At 44.3% G+C, this 26702-nt stretch overlaps 1 protein-coding gene and 1 pseudogene across 1 annotated transcript; one reads left to right on the top strand and one right to left on the bottom strand.

Moving 5' to 3' along the window:
• Positions 1-14972: 14972 nt before the first annotated feature.
• On the bottom strand, positions 14973-15488 carry LOC123841435 (keratin-associated protein 9-2-like; annotated as a pseudogene).
• A 6803-nt stretch (positions 15489-22291) lies between these two features.
• On the top strand, positions 22292-22649 carry LOC135363026 (keratin-associated protein 9-3-like). The gene is made up of 2 exons (XM_064583309.1): positions 22292-22381; positions 22545-22649. The coding sequence occupies exons 1-2, from the start codon at positions 22292-22294 to the stop codon at positions 22647-22649; spliced, it is 195 nt and encodes a 64-aa protein (XP_064439379.1).
• Positions 22650-26702: the final 4053 nt, after the last annotated feature.

Below are 26702 nucleotides of genomic sequence, written 5' to 3'. Positions count from 1 at the left end.
AAAATCCTTTTAAGGGTGGTTTCCTCTTGGGGAGGGAAGTCTTGTCCCTGCCTGTCTTTCTTCCCACTATCCTTCATTACTAACCAGATTCTACACCTCCTAGAAATGGCTTCTAATCAAGAGGTTTTCATGCTGTCAGGAGGAGGTGAGATTGGGAAGAAAGAGTTGTGTCTGTTTTGAGATTGGACACAGCCTGCCCTGTACACTCAATTTCCATTAACATTGGTAAACAGGCACATTTTTTAGTACACCCTTTTAGTTCTTCCCCTAAGTTCTTAGCAATAGGGTGACTGGAGGAAAAAATATGAGGGTGACCTAAAATCATGGGTTTGATTCATGGGTCTGGCAGAAGCCAAGAGCAGTGGAGCCTCTGTGGGTAGCTCAGTCTAGGGATAGTCCACTAAAGGACTGGGAAAAGGGAGGGGAGGGGACCGATGGCACAAATACCAACATGTCGAGGGATGGGAGAATCAAAAACAAAAGGCTTATATTTGAACTTTGATGTCCATTATGTTTGCAACTATGTCAGATTTATAAATTAAGCCTTAAAAATTTTTTTAAAAATTTCAATTCAGTTGAGTTAACATATGGTGTACTATTGTTTTAGGGATAGAATTTAGTGATTCATCAGCTGCATATAACACCCAGTGCTCATTAATCACATCAAGTGCCCTCCTTAATGCCCATCACCCAGTTACCCCATCCCCCCACCCACCTCCTCTCCAGTAACTCTCAGTTTATTTCTTATAGTTAAGAGTCTCTTATAGTTTGCCTCCCTCTCTATTTTTATCTTATTTTTCCTTCCCTTCCCCTATGTCCATCTGTTTTGTTTCTTAAATTCCACCTGAGTGAAATTATATGATTATCTTTCTCTGACTGACTTATTTTGCTTAGCATAATACCCTCTAGTTCTATCCATGTTGTTGCAAATGACAAGATTTCATTTTTCTTATGGCTGAGTAATATTCTGTTGAATATATATATACCACATCTTTATCCATTCATCTGTTGATGGGCATCTGGGCTCTTTCCATAGTTGGCTGAGCATATGGTTTTTAAAGAAATATGAAAAGACTGAGCTGGAATATCATTGTGTTGGTAGATCTTGTCATCATTTGCAAAAGATTCTAACCACCATAGAGACTAAATGTTGTGAACATCTCTCTGGTCAATTTCAATGAACAACTCTTAATAATCTAAATTTTGGGGGGAGGAGCAAGATGGTGGAGGAGTAGGAGACCTAAATTTTGTCTGGTCCCAGGAATTCAGCTAGATAGGAATCAAACCATTCTGAACACCTATGAACTCAACATGAGATTGAAGAAAAGAATAGCAGCAAATCTCTCAACAGAAAAGCAACCACTTTCTGCAAGGTAGGATGTCTGGAGAAGTTAATCTGAGGCGATATTTGGGAAGATAGACCATGGGGGGAGGGAGCCCTCAGCCGGCTACCAGCAAGTTATAGAGCAGCGGAGCACAAAATTGGAACTTGTAGACATCTGCTATGCTGAGGGACGTCACTCCAGTGGCTAAGCTGGGGGTGGAACCCTCACTGGGGCAGTGTGGTCTCAGGACCCTTGGGGTCACACAAAGACTGGGGGTGCCTAAGTGTGGCAGAGCTTCCAGGTATTGGGGCAGGGAAGCCAGCTCCAGAGACAGAGCCGAGGAGTGGGCTCTCAGCTTGGGGTTGCCATAAACCATGATCTGTGGCACAGTTGGGCCACTGCTCTTCCAGCAGGGACCCAAACAAGTGGCAGATCCAGGGAGATTCCCCTTCTTCCCCTGGGGGGAGTGGTGTGGGAGGGCACTGCAGGAATCTGCTGGGTTTGGAGACTCCAAATGGGATCAGGTGCCAGAGATAGAAATGCTCGGTCACAGGCCGGGTGAGCACGGAGTGCAGCCGGAGACCTGGGAGACAGGAGTGATTGACTGCTTTTCTCTGGGGGTGCACTGAGGAGTGGGGCCCCAAGTTCTCGGCTCCTCCAGGCAGAGATTGGGAGGCCGCCATTTTCACGCTCATCCTCCAAAGCTGTACAGAAAGCTTGCAGGGAATAAAAGCTACCAAGAGCAAACCCGAGCAGAGCAAGAGCAAGGCAATTCCACCTCGGGCAAAGACATTTGAGAATCACTGCAACAGGCCCCTCCCCAAGAAGATCAGCAAGATCAGCCAAGACCAAGTTTACCAATCAATGAGAACAGCAGAACTCCAGCACTAGGGGAATAAAGCATATAGAATTCATGGCTTTTTTTCCCCCATGATTTTTTAGTCTTTCAAAGTTAATTTTTTTAATTTTCTTTTTTTTTCTTTTTCTATTTTTTTGAATTTTTCTTTTTCCCTTTTTCAACCAACATATTATCAATCCCTTTTTAAAAAATCTTTTTTATTTTTCATTTTTAGAGTCATATTCTATCACTTCATTGTAGAAAACCTTATTTTTGGTATATATATATAAGTTGTTCTCTCTTTAAAATTTTGGGATACAGTTTCTTCTAACAGACCAAAATATACCCTAAATCTCTAGTGTATGGCTTTGTTCTAGTCTCCTGCCTGTTCACATTCTCTCCCTTTTTAAAAAAAATTTCTCTTCTTTCTTTCTTTTTTCAAACAACTTCTTATCAATTCCTTTTATAAAATCTTTTATAATTTTCATCTTTACAGTCATATTCCATCCCTTCATCATATTTACCCTTATTTTTGCATATTTTCAGACCACAATGCTTTAAAACTTGAACTCAATCACAAGAGAAAATGTAGAAGAAACACAAATACATGGACGTTAAAGAGCATCCTATTAAAGAATGAATGGGTCAACCAGGAAATTAAAGAACGTTAAAAATTCATGAAAATGGAAACACGACAGTTCGAAACCTGTGGGATGCAGCAAAGGCGATCCTAAGGGGGAAATATATAGCAATACAAGCCTCTCTTGAGAAAGAACAGAAAATAAAGCCTAAATCCAGCAGGAGAAGAGAATTAGATTAGATTAGAGCAGAAATCAATGAAATAGAAACCAAAAGAACAGTAGAACAGATCAACAAAACTAGGAGATGGTTATTTGAAAGAATTAATAAGATTGATAAACCTCTGGCCAGACTTACCAAAAAGAAAAGAGAAAGGACCCAAATAAATAAGATTATAAATGGAACAGGAGAGATCACAACCAATACTGAAGAAATACAATTATAAGAACATATCATGAGCAACTATATGCCAACAAATTAGACAATCTGGAAGAAATTGATGCATTCCTAGAAACATATAAATTACCAAAACTGAAACAGGAAGAAATAGAAAACCCGAACAGATCCATAACTAGCAAAGAAGTTGAAGCAATAGCCAAAAATCTCCCAACAAACAAGAATCCAGGACCAGATGGCCTCCCAGTGGAATTTTCCAAACCTTTATTATTATTTATCCATTCATCTGTTGAAGGGCATCTTGGTTCTTTCCACAGTTTGGCTATTGTGGACAATGCTGCTATGAACACTGGGGTGCAGGTGCCCCTTCTTTTCACTACATTTGTATCTCTGGGGATAATACCCAGTAGTGCAATTTCTGGGTCATAGGGTAGCTCTATTTTTAACTTTTTGAAGAACCTTCATACTTTTTTCCAACGTGGCTGTACCAACTTGCATTCCCACCAACAGTGTAAGAGGGTTCCCCTTTCTCCACATCTTTGCTAACATTTTTTGTTCCCTGTCTTGTCAACTTTTGCCCTTGTAATTGGTGTAAGGTGGTATCTCAATGTGGTTTTAATTTGAGTTTCCTTGATGGCTAATGATGTTCAACATTTTTTCATGTGTCTGTTAGCCATTTGTATGTCTTCTTCAGAGAAGTGGCTGTTCATGTCTTCTGCCCATTTTTTGACTGATCATTTGTTTTTTGGGTATTGAGTTTGAGAAGTTCTTTATAGATCTTGGATATCAGCCCTTTGTCTGTGGTGTCATTTGCAAATATCTTCTCCCATTCTGTGCGTTGCCTCTTTGTTTTGTTGACTGTTTCCTTTGCTGTGCAGAAGCTTTTTATCTTGGTGAAGTCCCAAAAGTTAATTTTTGCTTTTGTTTCACTACCTTTTGGATGTTGCTGTGGCTGATGTCAAAGAGGTTACTGCCTATGTTCTCCTCTAGGATTTTGATGGATTCCTGTCTCACATTGAGGTCTTTCATCCATTTTGATTTTATCTTTGTATATGGTGTTAGAGAATGGTCGAGTTTCATTCTTCTGCATGTGGCCATCCAATTTTCCCAGCACAATTTATTGAGGAAACTGTCTTTTTTCCATTGCATATTTTTTCCTGCTTTGTTGAAGATTAGTTGACCATAGAGCTGAGGGTCCATATCTGGGCTCTCTGTTCTGTTCTATTGGTCTACATGTCTGTTTTTGTGTCAGTACCATGCTGTTTTGGTGATCACTGCTTTGTAATATTGCTTGAAATCGGGCAACGTGATGCCCCCAGCTTTGTTTTTCTTTTTCAACATTTCCTTGGCGATTTGGGGTCTTTTCTGATTCCATAGAAATTTTAGGATTGTTTGTTCCAGCACTTTGAAAAATGTCATTGGAATTTTGATCGGGATGGCATTGAAGGTATAGATTGCTCTGGGTAGCATAGACATTTTAACAATGTTTATTCTTCTGATCCATGAGCATGGAATATTTTTCCATCTTTTTGTGTCTTCTTTAATTTCTTTCATGAGTGTTTTGTAGTTCCTAGAGTACAGATCCTTCACCTCTTTGGTTAGGTTTATTCCAAGGTATCTTATGGTTTTTGGTGCTATTGTAAATGGAATCGTTTCTCTAATTTCTCTTTCTACAGCTGCATTGTTAGTGTCTAAGAAAGCAACTGATTTCTGTGCATTGATTTTGTATCCTTCCACATTACTGAATTGCTGTATGAGTTCTAGTAATTTGGGGGTGGAGTCTTTTGGGTTTTCCATATAAAGTATCATGTCATCTGGGAAAAGAGAGAGTTTGACTTCTTCTTTGCCAATTTGAATACCTTTTATTTCTTTCTGTTGTCTGATTGCTGTTGCTAGGACTTCTAGTATTATGTTGAACAATAGTGGCGAGAATGGGCATCCTTGACATGTTCCTGATCTTAAGGGAAAGGCTCTCAGCTTTTCCCCATTGAGGATGATATTCGCTGTGTGTTTTTCATAGATGGATTTTATGAGCTTGAGGAATGTTCCCTCTATCCCTATACTCTGAAGAGTTTTAATCAGGAAAGGATGCTGTATTTTGTCAAATGCTTTTTCTGCATCAATTGAGAGGACCATATCGTTCTTCTCTCTCCTCTTTTTAATGTGTTCTATCACACTGATTGATATGCCAATGTTGAAGCACCCTTGCATCCCAGGGATAAATCCCACTTGGTCGTGGTGGATGATCCTTTCAATGTATTGTTGGATCCTATTAGCTAGGATTTTGTTGAGGATTTTGGAGTCCATATTCATCAGGGATATTGGTCTGAAATTCTCCTTTTTGATGGGGTCTTTGCCTGGTTTGGGGATTAAGGTAATGCTGGCCTCATAGAATGAGTCTGGAAGCTTTCCTTCTGTTTCTACTTTTTGAAACAGCTTCAGGAGAACAGGTATTATTTCTTCTTTGAATGTTTAGTAGAATTCCCCGGGGAATCCATCAGGCCCTGGACTCTTGTTTTTTGGGAGGTTTTTGATCAGTGCTTTAATCTCGGTACTGGTTATTGGCCTATTCAGGTTGTCAATTTCTTCCTGTTTCAGTCTTGGCAGTTTATGGGTTTCCAGGAAGGCATCCATTTCATCCAGATTGCTCAGTTTTTTGGCATATAGTTGTTGATAGTAATTTCTAATAATTTTTTCTATTTCCTTGGTGTTAGTCATGATCTCTCCCTTTTCATTCATAATTTTATTAATTTGGGTCCTTTATCTTTTATTTTGGATAAGTCTGGCCAGTGGTTTATCGATCTTATTAATTCTTTCAACGAACCAGCTTCTAGTTTCGTTGATCTGATCTACTGTGTTTCTGGTTTCTAATTCATTGATCTCTGCTCTAATTTAATTATTTCTCTTCTAATGTGTGGCTTAGGCATCGTTTGTTGCTTTTTCTCTAGTTCTTTAAGGTGTAGAGTTAGTTGGTGAATTTGGGATTTTTCTATTTTTTTTGAGTGAAGCTTGGATGGCTATGTATTTCCCCCTTAGGACCACCTTTGCAGTATCCCATAGGTTTTGGACCGATGTGTTTTCATTCTCATTGGTTTCCATGAATTGTTTAAATTCTTCTTTGATTTCCTGGTTGACCTGGACATTCTTGAGCAGAGTGGTCTTTAGCTTCCAGGTATTTGAATTTCTTCCAAATTTTTTCTTGTGATTGAGTTCCAGTTTTAAAGCATTATGGTCTGAGAATATGCAGGGAATAATCTCAATCTTTTGGTATCAGTTGAGACCTGATTTGTGACCCAGTATGTTGTCTATTCTGGAGAAAGTTCCATGTGTGCTCGAGAAGAATGAGTATTCTGTTGTTTTAGGGTGGAATGTTCTGAATATATCTCTGAGGTCCATCTGGTCCAGTGTGTCATTCAAAGCTCTTGTTTCTTTGTTGATTTTCTGCTTAGATGATCTGTCTATTGCTGAGAGTGGAGTATTGAGGTCTCCTACAATTAATGTACTGTTATCAATATAACTCTTTATTTTGGTTAACAGTTGGCTTATGTAGATGGCTGCTCCCATGTTGGGGGCATAGATATTTACAGTTGTTAGATGTTCTTGTTGGATAGACCCTTTAAGAATGATATAGTGTCCTTCTGGGTCTCTAACTAAAGTCTAGTTTAAAATCTAATTTGTCTGATATAAGAATTGCTACCCCAGCTTTCTTTTGAGGTCCGTTGGCATGAAAAATGGTTCTCCACCCCCTCACTTTCAGTCTGGAGGTATCTTTAGGTTCAAAATGAGTCTCTTGTAGACAGCATATGGATGGGTCTTGTTTTTTTATCCAATCTGCAACCCTGTGTGTTTCATGGGAACATTTAGGCCGTTCACGTTGACAGTGATTATTGAAAGATATGATTTTATTTTCATCACACTGCCTGTGAAGTCCTTGTTTCTATAGACTGTAAATTTCTGTTCTCTAACACTCTTGGGGTCTTTCTCCTTTTATAGAACCCCCCTTAATATTGCTTGCAGGGCTGGCTTGGTGGTCACATATTCTTTCAGTTTCTGCCAGTGTTGGAAGCTCCTCGTCTCTCCATCCATTCTGAATGATAGCCTTGCTGGATAAAGTATCCTTGGCTGCATGTTCTTCTCATTTAGTACCTTGAATATGTCTTGCCAGCCCTTTCTGGCTTGCCAGGTCTCTGTGGACAGGTCTGATGTTATTCTGATGATCCTCCCTCTGTACATAAGAAATCTCTGCCCCCTCGCTGCTTTCAAGATTGTTTCCTTGGATCTAAGATTTGCGAATTGTACTATTATATGTTGTGGTGTCAATCTGTTCTCACTGATCTTGGAAGGGGTCCTCTCTGCCTCTTGGACACTAATGCTTGTTTCCTACCCCAGATTAGGGAAGTTCTCAGATATGATTTGCTTAAATATATCTTCTGGACCTCTCTCTCTCTCCACCCCCTCAGGAATCCCAAGAATTCTAACATTGGAATGTTTCATTGAGTCATTAATCTCTCTGTTTGATCCCTTGGGCTTTAATTTGCTTTTTCCATGCCTCCTCAGTTTCCTTCTTTTCTATCATCTTATATCTTCTAGCCCACTAATTCATTCATCTGCCTTGTTTACCCTGGCAGTCATAGTATCCAATTTAGACTGAATTTCATTCATAGCATTTTTAAGTTCAGCCTGATTAGATCTCATTTCTGCTCTTAGAGATTCTATATTGTCATTGATATTTTTCTCAAGCCTAGATATCAAATTCATAATTGTTACTCTGAAGTCTATTTCTGAGATCTTGGTTATATCCATATATATTAGGTCTGTGGCAGAGGCCACAGTCTCTGATTCTTTTCTTTGTTGGGGGTTCCTCCCCTTAGTCATTCTGTTGAGGGGTGGTTGAAGGAATATACAGAGTCTAAAGTATTAACCACAACCCAAGCAAGATGCACCTGTTTTATATGGACTTAGGGTTGTCATCCTCTTGTTCTTACAGCCTCTCTTCTGGGGGAGTGGCCTGCCTCACTGTTATTCAGGCAACCCTATTTGGGCAGAGTTGCCCTGCCCTCTGTGTGTGTGTGTGGGGGTGGTCTCAGTGAAAACTGGTTTTGGGGGGCTTTTGTTCTCTGGTGGCTTTCCCTGGTGGCTGTCCATGTGTCTTCTGAGAGTCAGAGCAGAAGTGACCACATCCAAACCTCTGTCTCAGAACAGAGTGATCGCAGTCTGCTCCTCACTGAGCTCTCCAGGCCGAACCATCTCCATTTCTGTCTGTGCTGCTAAAAACCACAGTCTTCTGGGTTGTGCACCCCACAACAGCACTCCTAGATGTCGCTCCCAGGGCAGGGCATGTCTCTGCCCTTTGTGCTTCTAAAACCACAAGCCACCCCCGGTTCACATGTGTGCACCCGTATCTCCAGGTTTCCATCTGGGGGTCTGCCCTAAAGTCCTTTCCCTGCCGCTACCAGTCTGCAAGCCTGTGCCTGGTCCCCAGCGCAGGAGGATTTTGAGCTCTGGTGTTATCTCACCTTCCCAGTGCAAGTTTATGGAGGCTCCCACTCCCTTCTGTTTATCTTCTGATATCTGCCTCAGAATCATGGCTCCCTGCTTCATACCTTGAGACCAACCACCACAGATATTCTGTTTGTAGAGATCCAGATATATCTTCTTACATCTCAGGCTGATTTCATGGGTGTTCAGAATGGTTTGGTAGATATCCAGCTTAATTCAGGGGACCAGTTGAAGTAGAGTCCTCTACTCCTCTGCTATATTTCTACTCTCTCCTATGTTGCCTAATTAAATTTAAATAAATAAAAACAAAACAAAACAAAGAGTAAAATGGGAAAAAAGGTAATGTAAAAATGAAAATTAAAAAAGACTTAAAAAAAGAATTGATAAAATAAGAAAATAGCTGAAAAGGGGGAAAAAAGTATAAAACTGAAAGACTAAAGAATAATAAGAAAAAAACAGGAATGCTAACTACTGCTTTCCCCAAGAGCTGGAGTTTGCAGTTCTCTATGATTGGTAAACTTGGTATTAGCTGGAAGTTCCTGCTGATCTTCTGGGGGAGGGGCCTGTTGTGCTGATTCTCAGGTGCCTCTACCCGGGCAGAATTGCACTGCTCTTGCCAGGGGGCAGCAGATTGCTCTCTGTAGCTGTTTTGCTGCCTGAAGGCTTTCAGTGCTGATGTGGGGGATGAAAATGGTGGCACCTGGATCTCTAGGTCCAAAGCTGAAAGTCTGCAGCCCCCGCTCTTCAATGAGCCCTTACAGAAAAGCATTCAGTTACTCTTGTCTCCCCGGTTTCCATTGGAACTCTGTGTTCACCCAGCCTGTGACCAATCATTTTCATCTCAGGCACATGACCCTATTTTGAGTCTCCAAACTTTACAGATTCCTACGGTGTGCACCCACGCCATTCCTCTCAGGGGAAGGAGGGGTTCTCACCACAGTTCTGCCTCTTGCTGGGCACCTGCAGAGAGCTGTTGCCCAATCCTGCAGCAGTTCTCAGTTTATGGCAACAGTGAGAGAAAGCTGGCACCAGGACTCACAATTTGCAGCTGGCTTCCCTGCTCAGATGCTTGGGAACTCTGCCACACTCAGGCACTCCCATTCTTTTTGTGACCCCAGGGATCCTGAAACCACGCTCTCCCACCTGGGATTCTGCCCCGCTTCACCATCTGAGCCTTTCAGGCAGTTTGCTTCCACTGGAGCAAACTTGTAAAAGTTCTGAATTTGCACTCTGCTGCTTTTTTTTTTTTTAAAGATTTTATTTATTTGACAGAGAGAGACACAGCGAGGGAGGAAACACAAGCAAGGGGAGTGGGAGAGGGAGAAGCAGACTTCCCGTGGAGCAGGGAGCCTGATGCGGGACTCGATCCCAGGACCCTGGGACCATGACCTGAGCTGAAGGCAGACGCTTAACAACTGAGCCACCCAGGTGCCCCTGCACTCTGCTGCTTTTAATAGTTTTTGGTACCGGCTTACAGAGGCTCCCTCCCCCTGCGGTTTATCTTCTGATACATCACCTCAGATTCATGTCTCCACATCCCCTAACTTGCAAAAAGTGGTCGCTTTTCTATTTGTAGAACTGTAGCAATTCTTTTCTCAGATCTCCAGTTGATTTTGCAGGTGTTCAGAATGATTTGATAACTATCTTTTTTTTTTAATTTTTTTTTAATTTTTTATTTATTTATTTTATTCTTATGTTAATCCCCATACATTACATCATTAGTTTTAGATGAAGTGTTCCATGATTCATTGTTTGTGCACAACACCCAGTGCTCCATGCAGAACGTGCCCTCCTCAATACCCACCACCAGGCTAACCCATCCTCCCACCCCCCTCCCCTCTAGAACCCCGTTTGTTTTTCAGAGTCCATCATCTCTCATGGTTCGTCTACCCCTCTGATTTCCCCGCTTCATTCTTCCCCTCCCGCTACCTTCTTCTTCTTCTTTTCTTTTTTTCTTAACATATATTGCATTATTTGTTTCAGAGGTACAGATCTGAGATTCAACAGTCTTGCACAATCCACAGCGCTTACCAGAGCACATACCCTCCCCAGTGTCTATCACCCAGTTACCCCATCCCTCCCACCCCACCCCCCACTCCAACAACACTCGGTTTGATTCCTGCGATTAAGAATTCCTCATATGATTTGATAACTATCTATCTGAATTCCAGGGACCAGACAAAATTAAGGTCCCCTAATCCTTGACCATCTTAACTCCTCCCCTCCTTTAATTTTTTAATGTGGGGCATTTAACACTTTAATTTTGAGGTTCCTTCTCCTTTAATATAAATATTTAAACATATAAATTAGACTCAAAACACTGCTTTTGTTGCATCTCATGAGTTTTTATGCATGTTTTATTATTATTAAATTTTGTACATTTAAACAATTCCTCTATAAGATTCCACTCTTGAGTTTTTACCATTTATCCACTTTCTGCATCCATCTTAGCTCTTTCTGAAATAAGTAGGAAGGGTTGCTATTGGCATCTAGTGGGTAGAAGCCAGGATGCTATGCTGCTAAACATTCTTCAGTGCTCAAAACAGTGCTCCTCCACCCTGTCAACAAATAATTATCTGGCCCAAAATGTCAACAGTGCCAAGGTAGAGGAACACTGATTTAGACCAACATGTAAATATAATTAATAAATATTATTACCTTGATTTATCTCTGTCCCTTGTTATGAATCAGGCGTCTCTTCAGAGAATCCCAGATAAAATGCAGCACGATGCTTTACAGAGATTGCAGATGGCTGAAAGGTAAAATTTCCATTGTGTGGTTAGATCAATTCCCAGTACTGTGTCCATACTCGATTTCCTTGATAATATGCTGGATAAGAGAAAAAATAGACTGGAAGTTAAGAGATACATGAAATATGGCTGAGGGTATGGTTTTACCTGATCTCTTTTATGCTTCACACTCTATCCAGCCAGATGAAAAAGACCATGTCAGAATGCTAGCACCTGACATCAAACAACAGGTATCTTTGCATGGGCTTTAGGCTTCAATGTGCTGGCACACTGCCAGGAATACAAGGAATGTTTAAACATGATGGATGGCTCTTAAAATCTGCCTATTGACATTACATGTGCATGTGGTCATTGAGCTTTTTTTTTTTTTTAAAGATTTTATTCATTTATTTGAGAGAGAGAATGAGAGAGAGAAAGCATGAGAGGGGGGAGGGTCAGAGGGAGAAGTAGACTCCCAGCCGAGCAGGGAGCCCGATGTGGGACTCGATCCCGGGACTCCAGGATCATGACCTGAGCCGAAGGCAGTCGCCCAACCAACTGAGTCACCCAGGCACCCGGTCATTGAGCTTTTGGGAATAGGTGGGAAAATACATTCATGAGGGCGCCTGGGTGGCTCAGTTGGCTAAGCGACTGCCTTCGGCTCAGGTCATGATCCTGGAGTCCCGGGATCGAGTCCCGCATCGGGCTCCCTGCTCAGCAGGGAGTCGGCTTCTCCCTCTCCCGCTCCCCCCTCTTGTGCTCTTTCTCTCTCTCACTCTCTCTCTCAAATAAATAAATAAATAAAATACATTTATGAACAGAAAAATCAGGTTTATTTTATGTAATATACATGCCACCCAAGGGAAACATCTTTCCAATGCACAGACCACTGGTTTACTTGAATATTGAAATTTAAGACATTGGATCTAGAATCAGAGGCTGTAGCCCTCGACCAAATCACCTGTAGGTAGCAAAGTTGCCATTATTCATCAGCAAAAAGAAGTAATCATTCAAGTTATCCCAGTTTAGAGGATACTGTTAGGTTAAGAAAAGAAAACACTTGTGAAGTGAACTATTAATGTTAGGCATGAAATGAAATTGGGTATTAAAGAAAAAACTACAATATGGTCTGGAGATAGCAAAGACTTAAAAAGGAACAAGAAAACCTACCTCACATCTGGAAAGGCAACACAGAGAAATTATGAGAGAAGGAAGTAAGAGAGAAGAATAATAAGTACATTAAGAATAATTATAAAGAAACAATAAACAAAGAAGAAACAAAAAATATAATCATGAAAACTGCTTCAATGCTGACTGGCAAAATGGTGATAATTTTTGCAAGGCTGACACAAGGAGTATAGCACAAGGAGAGAGAAGGCCTACAACTATCATAGATCAACACCAAAAAAGATGAAGAATGAAAGACTGGTGTTTATTGCATCAAGATGCATACTGGCAGAGCCTTTGAATCAACACTATGACTAAAAAGATAGAAGAACCATGCTAGATGCAGGGAAAGCAAGGTAATACACCTTGGGGCAGTAATAGGAGAACTGATGCCTGAGAGAACACTGGTCTCTGACACATCACTATATAGTGTGGAAACTGACAGCGGAAGGGTAAGAGCAGACTGACACACATGAAGGGAGGCAGCAAGTAGATCTAAAACAGGTGATGCGGCAGCAGGGTGGGCAGTAGATGCAATGGAAGCAGCACCTGGGCCATGAGCCAGCAACAGGTGGTTCTGCAAAAGGTGGCTGGCAAATGAAAGGTGAGTGCCCTTCAACAAGGGCAGGAGACGCAGCCTAGCATCTGAGTGTGTCCCTGTCATGAAGCACTGGGCCCAGACCTAGCAAGTAGGAAGCAACCCAGGTCGTGTCTGGGTTGCCACCTCATCAGGCAAACCCCCAGGTCCTAAGGACCAGCAGGAGGCGTGTTTGGTCTTGGCAGTCTGTCCAGAGCCTCCCAGATAGCTGGTCTTCAATGTTGGCGTGTGCCCCAGACAGAAGCCTTCCTAGCTCATCAGAGGTCCCTCCACTGCTCCTGGGAGGTGTCTCAGGGCCTATGTGTGCTCTTCCTCTCAGAGCCTGAATCCAGCCTCACATCCCTGAGCGCCGAGGCAGCATTATGCATTAGTTCGGGACCAGAAGCACCAGCCTTCTGTTATCGTTGAGTCCTGTGAATGCCCATGCTCTTTTCTCTTTCTTCTTCCTTACTTGGTTTCCCCCGCTCTCTGCCCCACTCCCGCCTAAGCTCTGCTCCCAGAGTGGCACATTGACTTCCCTGGAACGCTTCACAGTTCCTTTCCCAAACGCTGGAGGTTGTTTGGTTCCCGTAGATGGTTCAGAGGCCATGGATTACTCCGAGTCATCCTACACGCCCACTGCACAGGCTCTCGGTCCCTGATGTTGCCCGTCCTTACTTGTCTTGGGAACATGTTGATCACAACGCTAAATCGCCTTGCAGGTGAGGAGCATGATGTGTTTGGCAGAAAAATGCCTCATAGCTCTGTACTCTGCCAGTGAGTCCTGAGGACCAGGAAGCCCAAGCAGAAGTGGACTTCCATGGCCGCACAAGACGTGAGTGTGCAGGCGCGGACCTTGGTCATGAAGCCACCGCAGGCTCACCTATCTCTGAGGCAGAGGAGTGCATGATGGGCTGGATGGCGCTCAAGGCCACGAAAGGGTCCCTGTGTTCCCAAGAACTCTAAGGGGCAGGGCCTGCTGCCCTTTCACGGGGCTGTGGGTCACTGAGTCGTAGGATATGGATGTCTACCACTTTGTCCCACATATCCCCGGCACCTACAGGAGAAGAGGACTTCCGCGGTCCACAAAGACACTCCAACAAACCTCTTGCCAGGGCTCAGGCCCAGGGCAGTGCCTAATTTGCCTGCAGATGGGAATGGGAGTGCCCTTCAGCAAGGGCAGGAGACGCGGCCTGGCATCCGAGTGTGTCCCTGTCAGCTCTATGACAGGACATCCCAAGATTTCCTCATCTGCAAATGGAACTGTGGATTGGTGGGGGAGTGTGTGAGGCTCCAAATGATTAATGCACGCGGTATGTGACCTGTGTATATACATCGTTACGTCGCGAATGCCATCAAGGGCACGAACACCATATGGGATGCAGAACGGTACAGGGTTTATTAAGAAATAGAGGTGAGATCCGCTGCCCTCGAGGGAAGCCTTCCAAGGGATCATGCAAGGGAGAAAACAGGATACAAGCACTGCGAGGACACGGACAAAGGAAACATGATGCCCAGACTTTTGGTCGTGGCAGACACTGGTGCCCAAGGCATGAGGATTGGTTTCTCTAAGTTACTGATAGTGAGAGGGTGAAGATCTTGACTGTGCAGGAGTCAAGGCAGAGATGACGAGTCCAGGTCAGGATGCAAGAAGATGGCACGTGACCCATCAGACGGAGGAAGCTGAGCCTCAGGGAGAAGTGGTCCACCCTCATCGAGCCGAATCACGAGCTTGTGAGGAGGCAGACGAGTGGCAGAAACATTGGCGATGGCGTGGTGGCTTTCAGCGACGTTTGGCAGTGACTTTGTTTCCCAAATGGCAAATCAGTGCTGTGTGCAGATGGTGGTTCTTGGTGAGGCGGTCAGCAGTAGGAAGGCTGGCAGCGTCTGGACATGGAGCAGGGGTGGCAGCAGGTGGTCCTCCGGCAGGTGGTGCAGCAGCAGTTTGGCTGGCAACCAGGCTAGCAGCAGCTGGGTCCACAGTCCTGGGCTAGGCATCCAGGCAGGCAGCAGCAGGTGGGTAGGTAGCAGGTTCTCCTGCAGTACACGCGGGTAGAGCAGGCTGGCTGACAGCAGCTGGACCCACAGCAAGGTTGTCCACAGCCACTGGACCCACAGCAGCTGGGTTGACAGCAGCTGGAGACACAACAGCTGGGCCGGCAGCAGGTGGTCCTGCAGCAGGTGGTCTGACAGCAAGTTGGGGGGCAGCAGCAAGGCTGGCAGCAGCTGGACCCGCAGCAGCTGGACCCGCTGCCGCCTTGTCCACAGCCGCTGCTGCCGCACCCGCAGCAGCTGGGCTGGCAGCAGGTGGTCCTGCAGCAGGTGGTCCTGCAGCACGTAGGCTGGCAGCAAGGGGAGCAGCAGCACGAGTCGGTCATGGTGTCACGGGTGGAGGGGGAGCTTCTGTTCAGAGGTGAGTTTCTCAGGTTCAGACTGGGGCCTCCTTCTGTTCTGGGGCTTTTATACACTGGACCCCCTGAAGTGTGGACCAATGGGCAGGACTTTCCTTGTTGTTGTTTACATCCTTTCCCATAGTCACTGGGGGCTGGTAGAAGAGGAAGTCTGCTACATGTTAGGAATCTTTAGAGAATAAGTGCTTAATGTGTTTCCTAATTGAGAATAACGCAGAGAAACGTTTTCAGATGAAAGCAACGTGGTCACATCAGCAGCGTCATTCTTGCTTCACTGACTATCAGGTCATGTGATAGAGTTCCTGCTGTCCTGAGGAGTGTCTGAGCAGCGGTCCCTCCCCAGCTTTGGCCCCTAGGTTGTAGGTAGATTGGGAGTATTCCTGGGGAGGGGGCGAGTGGGTGGGAGGGGGCGGAGAATGACTTGTCTGTATGTTCAGAGGGACCACCAGAATCCAGGCCTGAGCCCAAGTCGGTTTCCCCACAAAGCCTGATTCCAGACTCCCACAGGCATCTGCCTCTCGTAGCACCCTACCCCACCTGTGTGTCCCAGTTCAATCAAGGACCTTGGGTAGAGGCTGTCTGGCCTCCTGTCTTCCAAAAGGCAAGGCAGAACCAAAGCACGTGGGCAGAGGCGGCAGCCGTGCACTGCCTCACTCAAGGTACGTCCTTGTTGACCAGCACTCCTGACTGATCTAGGCTTGAGCGCATGCCCAGCATCTGGGACTTTCCGTGATATAATTGGGGCAGTCATGGGCAAAGCAGGATGACTTGGGGACTCTAGTCCTCGCCTTGTGAACTAGCCTAGTCCAGGACTTTGTGCTGCTGCCTACACCTTCATCGTGCTGGATCCTTTCCAGTCCTTAATTCTCTGGTTTCTTTCCTTCCTCCTTCCCTCTCTACCCCCAGCCACCCCCAGCCACCCCCAACCCACCCCCGCCCTCCTCTGCCTCCCTCCCTCTGTCCCTTCCTTCTTCTTGTTTCCTTTCCTACTCGGCTGCCTGTCTTTGTTTCTGTCTCTCTTTTGCTTTCTGTCTGTCTCTCTTCTTTTCTCTTCCTTCCTGCCTTCCTTCCTTCTTTGCTTCCTCCCATCCATCCTTCCTCCTTCCTTCTCGTCCGGGCTCCCTCCCTGCCTGGCAGCTCCTCTTGCTCCTCCTCGTCAGCTTTCTCCTCCTTCTCAGTTCCCTTCCAGATAGTGTGTCTGTCCACCCATCTGATGAACCCAGTAGGGGAATGACTCGTGGAAACCAGAGACTGGCCAGGATGTCTTGAATACGTCAGCCCCATATCGCGGATCTTAGTGCGGAGGGGACAATACCTACCCTGCAGATCAGCATCTCTATGCCTAAGGGCTGTTTTCAGGCCACAGCAGAATGTCACGCCTCCTGTGCATGCCACACTGACAGAAACACTCAACCAATGCCTCTGGTGTGTAAAGACTCCAGATCCCTCCTTGCAGAGTTAGGGGAATCGCGACGTGTGTGTTACGTCATTTCTGATACATTTCTCAGCTTTAAGCTTCCCTTGCAAGCTGGGACATGGGCCTCCTAGTGCCTCTTCCCTGTGTCACCTCCCCACATTCCTACAGGTAGGATCTGCCCTCCCCAAAGAAACTACATGCCTGCACACTCTTCTTCAGAGTCACTTCTGGGAGAACCCACACTCCGACATGACTCACCCCATCCCAGTCTCCATTTCCTTCTCCCTACAATGGGAACCTCAAGCTCTAGGTTGAAAATTCCTTCAAGACATCAAGATACTATCGATTTAATGCCATCCCAAACAGAATACCGACAGCAGGTTTCTCCTTCTTCTACAGAGTGAGAGCAAAGCATCCTCCCATGTGGTCGGGAACACAAAAGATCCCGAAGAGCCAAAGTTCTCTGCAAGGGGCAAAGCAAAGCTGGAGGTGTCCCAATTCCAGACAAAACGGTAGTAATCCAAACGATGGGGTGTGCACAAAAGGAGACCCACGGATCTGTGGAACAGAAGAGAAAACCCAGAGATGAGCTGACCCTTGTGCAGTTGTCCATCAATCTTCGACCAAGGGGGCAAGAAAACACAATGGGCACAAGACAGTCTCTTCGACAAATGGTGTTGGGAAAACCGGACAGCTAGAGGCAGAAGAATGAAACCAGACCCCTTCCTTACAGCATACGCACACACAAAAGCTTCAAAGTGCATCAGAGACCGAAATGTGACACCCGAAACCAGAAAGGTCCTAGAAGACAGCGCAGGCAATCACGTCCCTGACGCTGGCCATATCAAAGCTTTTTCCGGAGAGGTCTCCTGAGGCAGGGGAAATAGAGCACGCGTAACCTATAGGGACTACATCACAAGAAAAGTGTCTGTGCAGCCAAGGAAACAATGAACAAAGCTAAAAGGCCATCGACTGAATGGGAGATGATATTTGCAAATGGCATAGGCAAAAAGGGTTAGGATCCAAAATCCATAAAGAACGTACACCCTCCAAACAAACTCAACACCCCCAAAACAAAAATCCCGATGCAGTAATGGGCAGAAGACAGGAACACACACTTTTCCCGAGAAGAACTATAGATGGCCAACAGACACACGACCCCACGCTCAACATCGCTCATCGTCAGGGAAATGCCAATCACAGTTCTAAGGAGATGGCACCTCACACCTGTCAGCATGGCTATGATCCACAAGAGCAGAAACAACAGGTGTTGGTGAGGCGGTGGAGAAAGGGGAAGCCTCCCACGCTGTTGGTGGGAATGCACACATTGGGGAGTGCCTCTGCTGTGGAAAACGGCATGGCGTTTCCTCAAAAAGTTAGAGGTAGAACTAACCTACGATTGAGTAATCACACTGCTGGGTTGCCCCACCCTCCCCCAAACCCCAAAACACGAACCCGAAGGGATACATGCACCCCTATGTTTATAGCAGCATGACTGCCAGTAGCCCAGGTACCGAAGCAGCCCGAGTGTCCTCCCACAGATGAATGGATAAAGAAGATGGGGTCTCGATCTCCAATGCAAAAGTATTCAGCCACACAAGAGAAAGAAATCTTGCCATTGGCAATGACACGGATGGAGCTAGAGAGTACAGCGCTAAGCAAAATAAGTCAGCAGAGAAAGACCAATACCATATGGTTTCACTCATAGGTGCCATTGGAGAAGCTAAACAAAAGAGCAAAGGGAAAGAGACAGACAGAGAGGCAGAGAGAGAGAGAGAGAGAGAGAGACTGAGAGACAGTGGGTGAGGGAGAGAGAGAGAGAGAAGGTGTGCCACCAAGCAACAGACTCTTTAACTACAGAGAAGAAACCGATAGTTCCCAGAGGGGTCGGGGGTGGGGTTTGGGTGAAATAGGTGATGGGGTTTAAGGTGGGCACTTGCTGTGATGAGCACTGGGTGACCTATGGCATTGCTGAATCACTACATGGTCCACCTGAAAGGAGTGGGACACGAGAGGTTAACTCTACTGGGATTCAAAGAAAAATTTACGGAAAGCAAAGAATTAAGGATACAAGACATGAAGCACTGGGTCCAGACCTAGCAAGTAGGAAGCAACCCAGGTCATGTCTGGGTTGCCACCTCATCAGGTGAACCCCCAGGTCCTAAGGACCAGCAGGAGGCGTGTTTGGTCTTGGCAGTCTGTCCAGAGCCTCCCGCATAGCTGGTCTTCAACGTTGGTGTGTGCCCCAGACAGGAACCTTCCTAGCTCATCAGAGGTCCCTCCACTGCTCCCGGGAGGTGACTCAGGGCCTAAGTCTGCCCCTCCTCTCAGAGCCTGAATCCAGCCTCACATCCCTGAGCACCGAGGCAGCATCATGCATTAGTTCGGGACCAGAAGTGCCAGCCTTCTGTCTATCGTGAGTCCTGTGAATGCCCATGCTCTTTTCTCTTTCTTCTTCCTTACTTGGTCTCTCCCGCCCTCTGCCCCACTCCCGCATAAGTTCTGCTCCCAGAGCGGCACATTGACTTCCCTGGAACGCTTCACAGTTCCTTCTCCAAATGCTGGAGGTTGTTTGGTTCCCTTAGATGGTTCAGAGCCATGGATTACTCCAAGTCATCCTACACACCCACTGCACAGGCTCTCGGTCCCTGATGTTGCCCGTCCTTACTTGTCTTGGACACATGTTGATCACGATGTCAAATCACCTTCTAGTTGGGGAGCCTGATGTGTTTGGCAGGAAATTGCCTGATAACTCTGTACCCTGCCAGTGGGTCTTGAGGAGCAGGAGGTCCAAGTAGAAGGGGACTTCCATGGCCCCACAAGACATGCATGTGCAGACACGGACATCAGTCGTGAGGCCACCGCAGGGCTCACCTATCTCTGAGGTGGAGGAGTGCATGATGGGGTGGATGGTGCCCAAGGCCACGAAAGGGTCCCTGTGTTCCCAAGAGCTCTGAATGACGGGGCCGCTGCCCTCCCACGGGGCTGAGTGGTAGGACACAGATGTCTACCACTTTGTCCCACATATCACCTCTCCTACAGGAGAATAGGAAGTCCTCTACATGTTAAGAATCTTTAGAGAATACGTGCTTAAAAGGTTTCCGAATTGAGAATAACTCCTAGAAACATTTTCAGATTAAAGCAACGTGGTCATATCAGCAACGTCGTTCTTGCCTCACTGACCATCAGATCATGTGATAGAGTTCCTGCTGTCCTGAGGAGTGTCCGAGCAGCAGTCCTTCCCCAGCTTTGGTCCCTAGGTTGTAGGTAGATTGGGAGTATATCAGGCCTGAGTCCAAATCTGTTTCCCCACAAAGCCTGATTCCAGACTCCCACAGGCATCTGCCTCTCGTAGCACCCTACCCCACCTGTGTGTCCCAGTTCAATCAAGGACCTTGGGTAGAGGTCATCTGGCCTCCTGTCTTCCAAATGGCAAGACAGAACCAAAGCACGTGGGCAGAGGCGGCTGCGGAGCACTGGGATAAGGCAAGCCTCAGTCACTTAACATCCTGTGGCACCAATAGTCTTGAATTGTCAGAATTGTGGGCTTTTCCAGCATGTAGATCTTTTATTGATATGACTAGGTATCGTGACTCAGTCCTAATTCATTTTTAATATATTCGTTGACCTCACATAACTCACTATATTTTTTTTTCTCTTACTTTATTTGAATGAGTAGTCCAGGTGAGATGATCCTAAGGTATTTTTGATTCCTAAAATATTCAAATGATATGGGGGTTTAAAATTCATTTTCAAAAGTGCTTTTTAAAAATATAATTAATTATAATTAATAATTTCAAATCTGATAGAATATCATCAAGTGATCCCCCATGTCCCTATTACCAGTTTAATAAATAGAACTTAACTTCATCCTCTTCAAATTACATGCCTTTTCATTCTCAAAGGTAGGTAATCATTCTAGTGAATCACACATTGTGTATGTTTAATAGTTCATTTCAGATGTTTTTAGACTTTTTATAAAATAACATAGAATTGGCTACTTTCACTTTATTTTATGAATGTGATACCTATGTGGGTACCTCATTCATCCCTTTTTAAAAATAATTCTTCAATGAGTAAAAATGATATATTTGTCCATCTTTCATTGACATATATGTGGGTTTTTGCAGTTTGTGACTTTTGAAATTATTACCGATATTAAAATGATCTATGAATTCCATTGTACAAGTCTTTTGATAAATTTTATTTATTTATTTATTTAGTAAACACCACAAGGTGGACTGCTCATGTTATTTCTCTGTGAGCATGTGTTATAGGAGCAGCTAAATATATAAAGTGAATAGTAACAGACCTAAAGGGAGCAATATATAGCAATACAATAATAGTAGGGATCTTTAATACTCTACTGTCACCAATGGATAAATCATCCAGGCAGAAAATCAATATGGAAACATGGCCCTTAAATAATATGTTACAATAGAGACATACACACAACATTCCATTCAAAAGCAATAGAATATACATTCTTCTATGCGCATGTTATACTTTCCAGTATAGATCATAGGTTAGGCCACAGAACAAGTCTTAATAAATTTATAAGATTAAAATCATATCAAGCATCTTTTGTGACCACAATAGTATGAAACTATAAAACAATTAGAAAAAAACCTGTAAAATTCAAAAATAGGTGGAAATTAAACAACATGTAATGAACAACCAATCATTCAAAAAAGGATTCCAAAGAGAAAAAAAAATACATTGAGACAAATGAAAATGGAAATACAACATACCAAAAGTTATATGTTGCAGCAAAAGCAGTTCTTAGAGGGAACTTAATATTGATAAATGTCTACAACATGAAACAAACAAACAAAAAACCCTCAAACAACCAATTTTTCACCTCAAGGAACTACAAAAATGAACAAAGCCCAAAGTTACAATAAGGAAAGAAATAACAAAGATCGGAGGAGAAATAAAGGCACTTCCCAAACTAACTATGCTCAAAGGAATAGCAGACGAGGGACAATTGTTCTCACTTTTGCCAAGCCAGCAGAAAATATCACATGATTAGATGATGTCAAATAACCAGAAATGTAGCTGGTGATGATTCCTGACTTTCTCATTTCTGGAAAAAGTTCTTAAGTAGTATTCTCAATTAAAAAAATGATCAAACACTAAATTACAGAAGCCTCAAAACACTAAGGCAACAACTCCCTTATTGACTATTCTCCAGTTAGTACAAAAAAAAAAATGCATAAGTAAAAACAAGAAGGTCATGCCCATTGGTCCAAACTTTGGGGAGTTCAGTGCATAAAAGCTCCAGAACACAAAGAGACATCAGAATCTGAGAAACTCACCTCTGAACAGGGGCCCACCCTTGACACCTGACACCATGACCAACTCGTGCTGCTCCCCTTGCTGCCAGCCTACGTGCTGCAGGACTACCTGTTGCAGGACCACCTGCTGCCAGCTCAGCTGCTGTGTCTAGAGGCTGTGGGCAGACCTGCAATGGGTCCAGCTGCTGTGTGTCCAGCTGCTGCCAGCCCAGCTGCTGTGGGTCCAGTGGCTGTGGACAATCCTGTTGTGGGTCCAGTGGCTGCCAGCCTTGCTGCCGCCCTAGTTCCTGCTGCACACCCTGCTACCAGTCAGTTTGCTGTACCCCCGTGTACTGCAGGAGAATTTGCTACCACCCCACCTGCTGCTGCTTGCCTGGGTGCCTAGCCCAGGGCTGTGGATACAACTGCTGCTAGCCTTCCTGCTACTCATCACCTCACCAAAGAAATACCATCAGCACATATCACCTTCCTGTTAAGTGACTTGCCATTTGGAGGACAAATTTCCTTGCTCGATTTTGCTGAGAGTCAGCATGCAACCATCAAAATTTTTCTCATATGTCTTTTTATAAGCTTGTGAATCAGCTTGATGCTGTGCAGAGGACTTCCTCCAATTCTCTTCCTCCCATGTATGTGGATCATGTGCCAGTTTCATAAATTCTTGATACTAAGTTATGGTCTTGGCTTCTGAAGTCAGAATCATCATCTCCCTCTAAGTAACTTAGGAAAACAAGTGTTTAAAACTTTTTCATAGTTTCCTGCAACTGATTAATAAACTTCATAATCATATTTTCTTTATCAATGTGCTTATGGTTCTTCCTCTTACTTTCATCTTTTTGTGATAATTTGAGTTGTCTCCTTAGATGGAAGTGTCTTACTTATATGCCTCTTTGTAAAGTCTACATCATAATTCACCCCATATTGTGTTTTGTTTTATTGTACGATATTTCTGATATAGGAACTTATATACATATTGGGTATCATATGCATTACCCAACCTGAGGTACACAACAGCATGTCATGAATTATATTCCACATTTTCAGGTGAGAATATTTCACTGTGTAATTTCATATAGTTAATAATGGACAGACTCGGATCCAGAACTGGATAATTTGTTCTTGCTCAAAGGCAACTATATTTACATGTCAATAAAAGTAACAATGATATTTAGTACTGAACACTAGAAAGTTGTGCAAATGTATTTATCCTTTACAAATGGAAGAACAATCACTCATATATGTAGATAACATCTGTTAAAAAATCAGTTTCTCACAACTCAGCAAGCAGCAGATCAGATACATGTGAGGGCAGGTGGGACTGCATTTTGGAGCTCTCAAGAAAGCAGGTACCTTTCCTGTTTCCACTTATTCAGCCACACATGAAATTCATCCCCATGAAATATTGTTAGCATCCATTTTGTCCTCACAAGACAGACTCTCATCTAAACTATCTCTGTATTGTGCAAATCCATTCTGAATAGCCTCCTTCTATTATCTCTCAACATAGTGAGAAAATAAATAATTCTCTGCAATAAAAAATGGGCCATATATTGTATTCCCCTAAAGTTATGGAAATTTGTCATCCTGACCAAAATGCTATTAAGAAATTTAAGTTCAGACAAAGTTGAAGCCTCAGAGACTGTGCAATGGGCATGTACGACTTTGAGTAACACATGACCTATGAACCATCCAAGAAACTAAACAACCTCCTATATTTTCTGAGGCAACTATGAAGGATTTGAGAGAAATCAAGAGCATGTTCCAAGGGGCGTGAGAAGAATGTGAGGAAGAAGAAAGAGAAAAGAACGTGGGTATTCACAGGAGTCGTGATAGACAGGCTGGCGCTTCTGGTCCTGAACTAAAGCATGATACTGCCTCAGCGCTCAGGGATGTGAGGCTGGATTCAGGCTCTGAGACAAAGAGCAGACTTAGGCCCTGAGTCACCTCCCAGGAACAGTGGAGGGCCCACTGATGAGCTAGGAAGGCTCCTGTCTGGGGCACAAGCCAACGCTGAAGACCAGCTATCCGGGAGGCTCTGGACAGACTGCCAAGACCAAACATTCCTCCTGCTGGTCCTTAAGAGCTGGGTGTTTGCATGACAAGATGATGAATGGACACGGCCTGGGTTGCTTCCTACTTGCTAGGTATTGACCAAATGCTTCATGTACATTATCTTTAATTCTGAAGAAATTTTCAAGGAAGTATAAATATTCCCATTTTAAGAAAAGAAGAAATTAAGAACAAGAGAGGTAAATTAAAGTCATAGTTTGTTTCCTAAGAGAAAATATCCTGAGAAAAAGAACCAAGTGGACATTGTTTAGGATGTGCATAACACACTGGCAGAGAATTGAAGAAATGGGGCAGATAAGGGTGTATATGAATCTAGTATCACTGTTTGCAACTGAAGCTTAAACCTGAAGGGAAATTATCAGAAATGGTGTAAAATACACACTTTAGCATTATCCTACTTGATGAAATGGAGCTGGAATCTTTATATCCTACTTGATGAAATGGAGCTAGAAACTCTCCAGAATCACTGGTTGTATGTTTTTCTCAGCATGGCATGCACAGACTAAATGACTTTCTGCTGTTGCATGAAGAGAGCCTTTAGACACAGAGACGTGCATGTGGTAATTCGAAGTTGGCCTGAACACACTGAGATCGAAGATATGTGAATGGTTGTGTGAGTCAGTTTGGGGTGCTATAATGAACTTCCTTAGACTGCTGGCTCACACAGCAAAATTTATATGCCACAGTTCTGGAGGCTGGGAAATCAAAGATCAAGATGCTTGGCAGATTAAGTGTCTCCTTGGACCCACTGCCTAGTTTGCTGATGGCTGCTTTAAGGCTGTATCTTCAAATGGCAGAGAAAAAGTGAGAGAGCTTTGGTCTCTGTCTCTTATTATAAGAGTATCACTCCTATTATGGGGCCTCATCCTCATACCCTCATCCAAATATAAATACCTCTCAAAGATCCCACCTCCAAATGCCATCTCATTGGGGATTAGGGCTTCAGCACATGAATTTTAAAGGACACAAATATTCAGTCCATGGAAGTGAGGTATTGAATACATCAACTACAATCTATCCTTTGCTCCTCTTAGACCAACCTCTGTTTCTTCAAGGTGGTGGAAAATCCACAATTTCTAGAAAAAGATGAATAACGAAAAGGAGGAGGAGGAAGGAGAAAAGAGAAGAGAACTACAAAGAAGAAGAAGAAATCATAGGATGGATGGATGGATGGAAGGAAATAAAAAAATAAGAAGAGGAATGGAGAGGGAGAAAGGGAAGGAGGAAAATAAAGGGATGTATAACAGGAAGTCTACTGGAACAAGCTGCAGCTACTGCCACTGTATTAGTGTGTAACTAGTAGTCATAATCTCCATCTTTTGCTACCAGTCCTATATTTCCTTTACCTTAGCCAATGCTTCCACTGTTTTGGATAATATCCCAATGGAGTAACCCAGATAATCCTGCCTAATGGGTCTAGGTGTCTGATTACTGATACAGGGATGAACAGAACCATGTAGATATTTCAGTGAAATCTCCTGAGTTCCAGATACCTTTCTCTCTATACTCTATCGCTCCATGATAATTATACATCACCAAATAGTGACCCTTTCCTCTACCTGTTGGTCTAATGACATGAGGAGCCCAATGACCAGATGACATTTTTATCATTAGATCATGTCCACAGCCACTGGACCCACAGCAGCTGGGTTGACAGCAGCTGGAGACACAGCAGCTGGGCCGGCAGCCGGTGGTCCTGCAGCAGGTGGTCCGACAGCAAGTTGGACACCCTTGCTGTGGGTCCAGCTGCTGTCAGCCAGCCTGCTCTACCCGCGTATACTGAAGGAGAACCTGCTACTCCCCACCTGCTGCTGCCTGCCTGGATGCCTAGCCCAGGGCTGTGGACCCAGCTGCTGCTAGCCTGGTTGCCAGCCAAACTGCTGCCACACCACCTGCCGGAGGACCACCTGCTGCCACCCCTGCTCCATGTCCAGACGCTGCCAGCCTTCCTACTGCTGACCGCCTCACCAAGAACCACCATCTGCACGCAGCACTGATTTGCCATTTGGGAAACAAAGACACCGCCAAATGTTACTGAAAGCCAGCATGCAATCGCCAACATTTCTGTTACTCATCTGCCTGTTCCAAAGCCTCTGAATCAGCTTGATGAAGTGGGGACCACTTCTCCTGATTCTCTTCTTCCTCAGGTCTTGTGAGACCCTGCCAGCTTCAGGCCTCCAGATACGGAGTCAAGAGGAGTCAAGATCTCTGCTTTGACTCCGTAGTCAGGGTCTTCATCCTGTCTAACTGCCTTTGAGTAATAAATCCTCTTGCTTGATTCATGTTTTGGCACCTATCAATGTCTGCACAACTATGTTTTCTTTCTCAGTGCACTCAGAGAAATGCTGATTTCTTCCGGTCATGATCCTTTTGAATGTCTCCCTAGACACAGGGAATCTC

The sequence above is a fragment of the Mirounga angustirostris genome, unplaced genomic scaffold, assembly GCF_029215605.1.
Source record: "Mirounga angustirostris isolate CCGP_5_RB_7025 unplaced genomic scaffold, mMirAng1.0.hap1 SCAF_17, whole genome shotgun sequence".
In the NCBI taxonomy this organism is placed as follows: domain Eukaryota; kingdom Metazoa; phylum Chordata; class Mammalia; order Carnivora; family Phocidae; genus Mirounga; species Mirounga angustirostris.
The sequence above is the reverse complement of the archived record's forward strand: the minus strand, read 5'-3'. Positions and strand labels throughout refer to the sequence as shown.

Bases quoted from the DNA above. Each gene is read 5' to 3' on its own strand.
- LOC135363026 (XM_064583309.1), top strand. From the start codon at position 22,292: ATGACCAACTCGTGCTGCTCCCCTTGCTGCCAGCCTACGTGCTGCAGG. The intron at 22,382-22,544 runs GTCTAGAGGCTG...CCCTGCTACCAG, and splicing joins GCTGCCAGCTCAGCTGCTGT to TCAGTTTGCTGTACCCCCGT.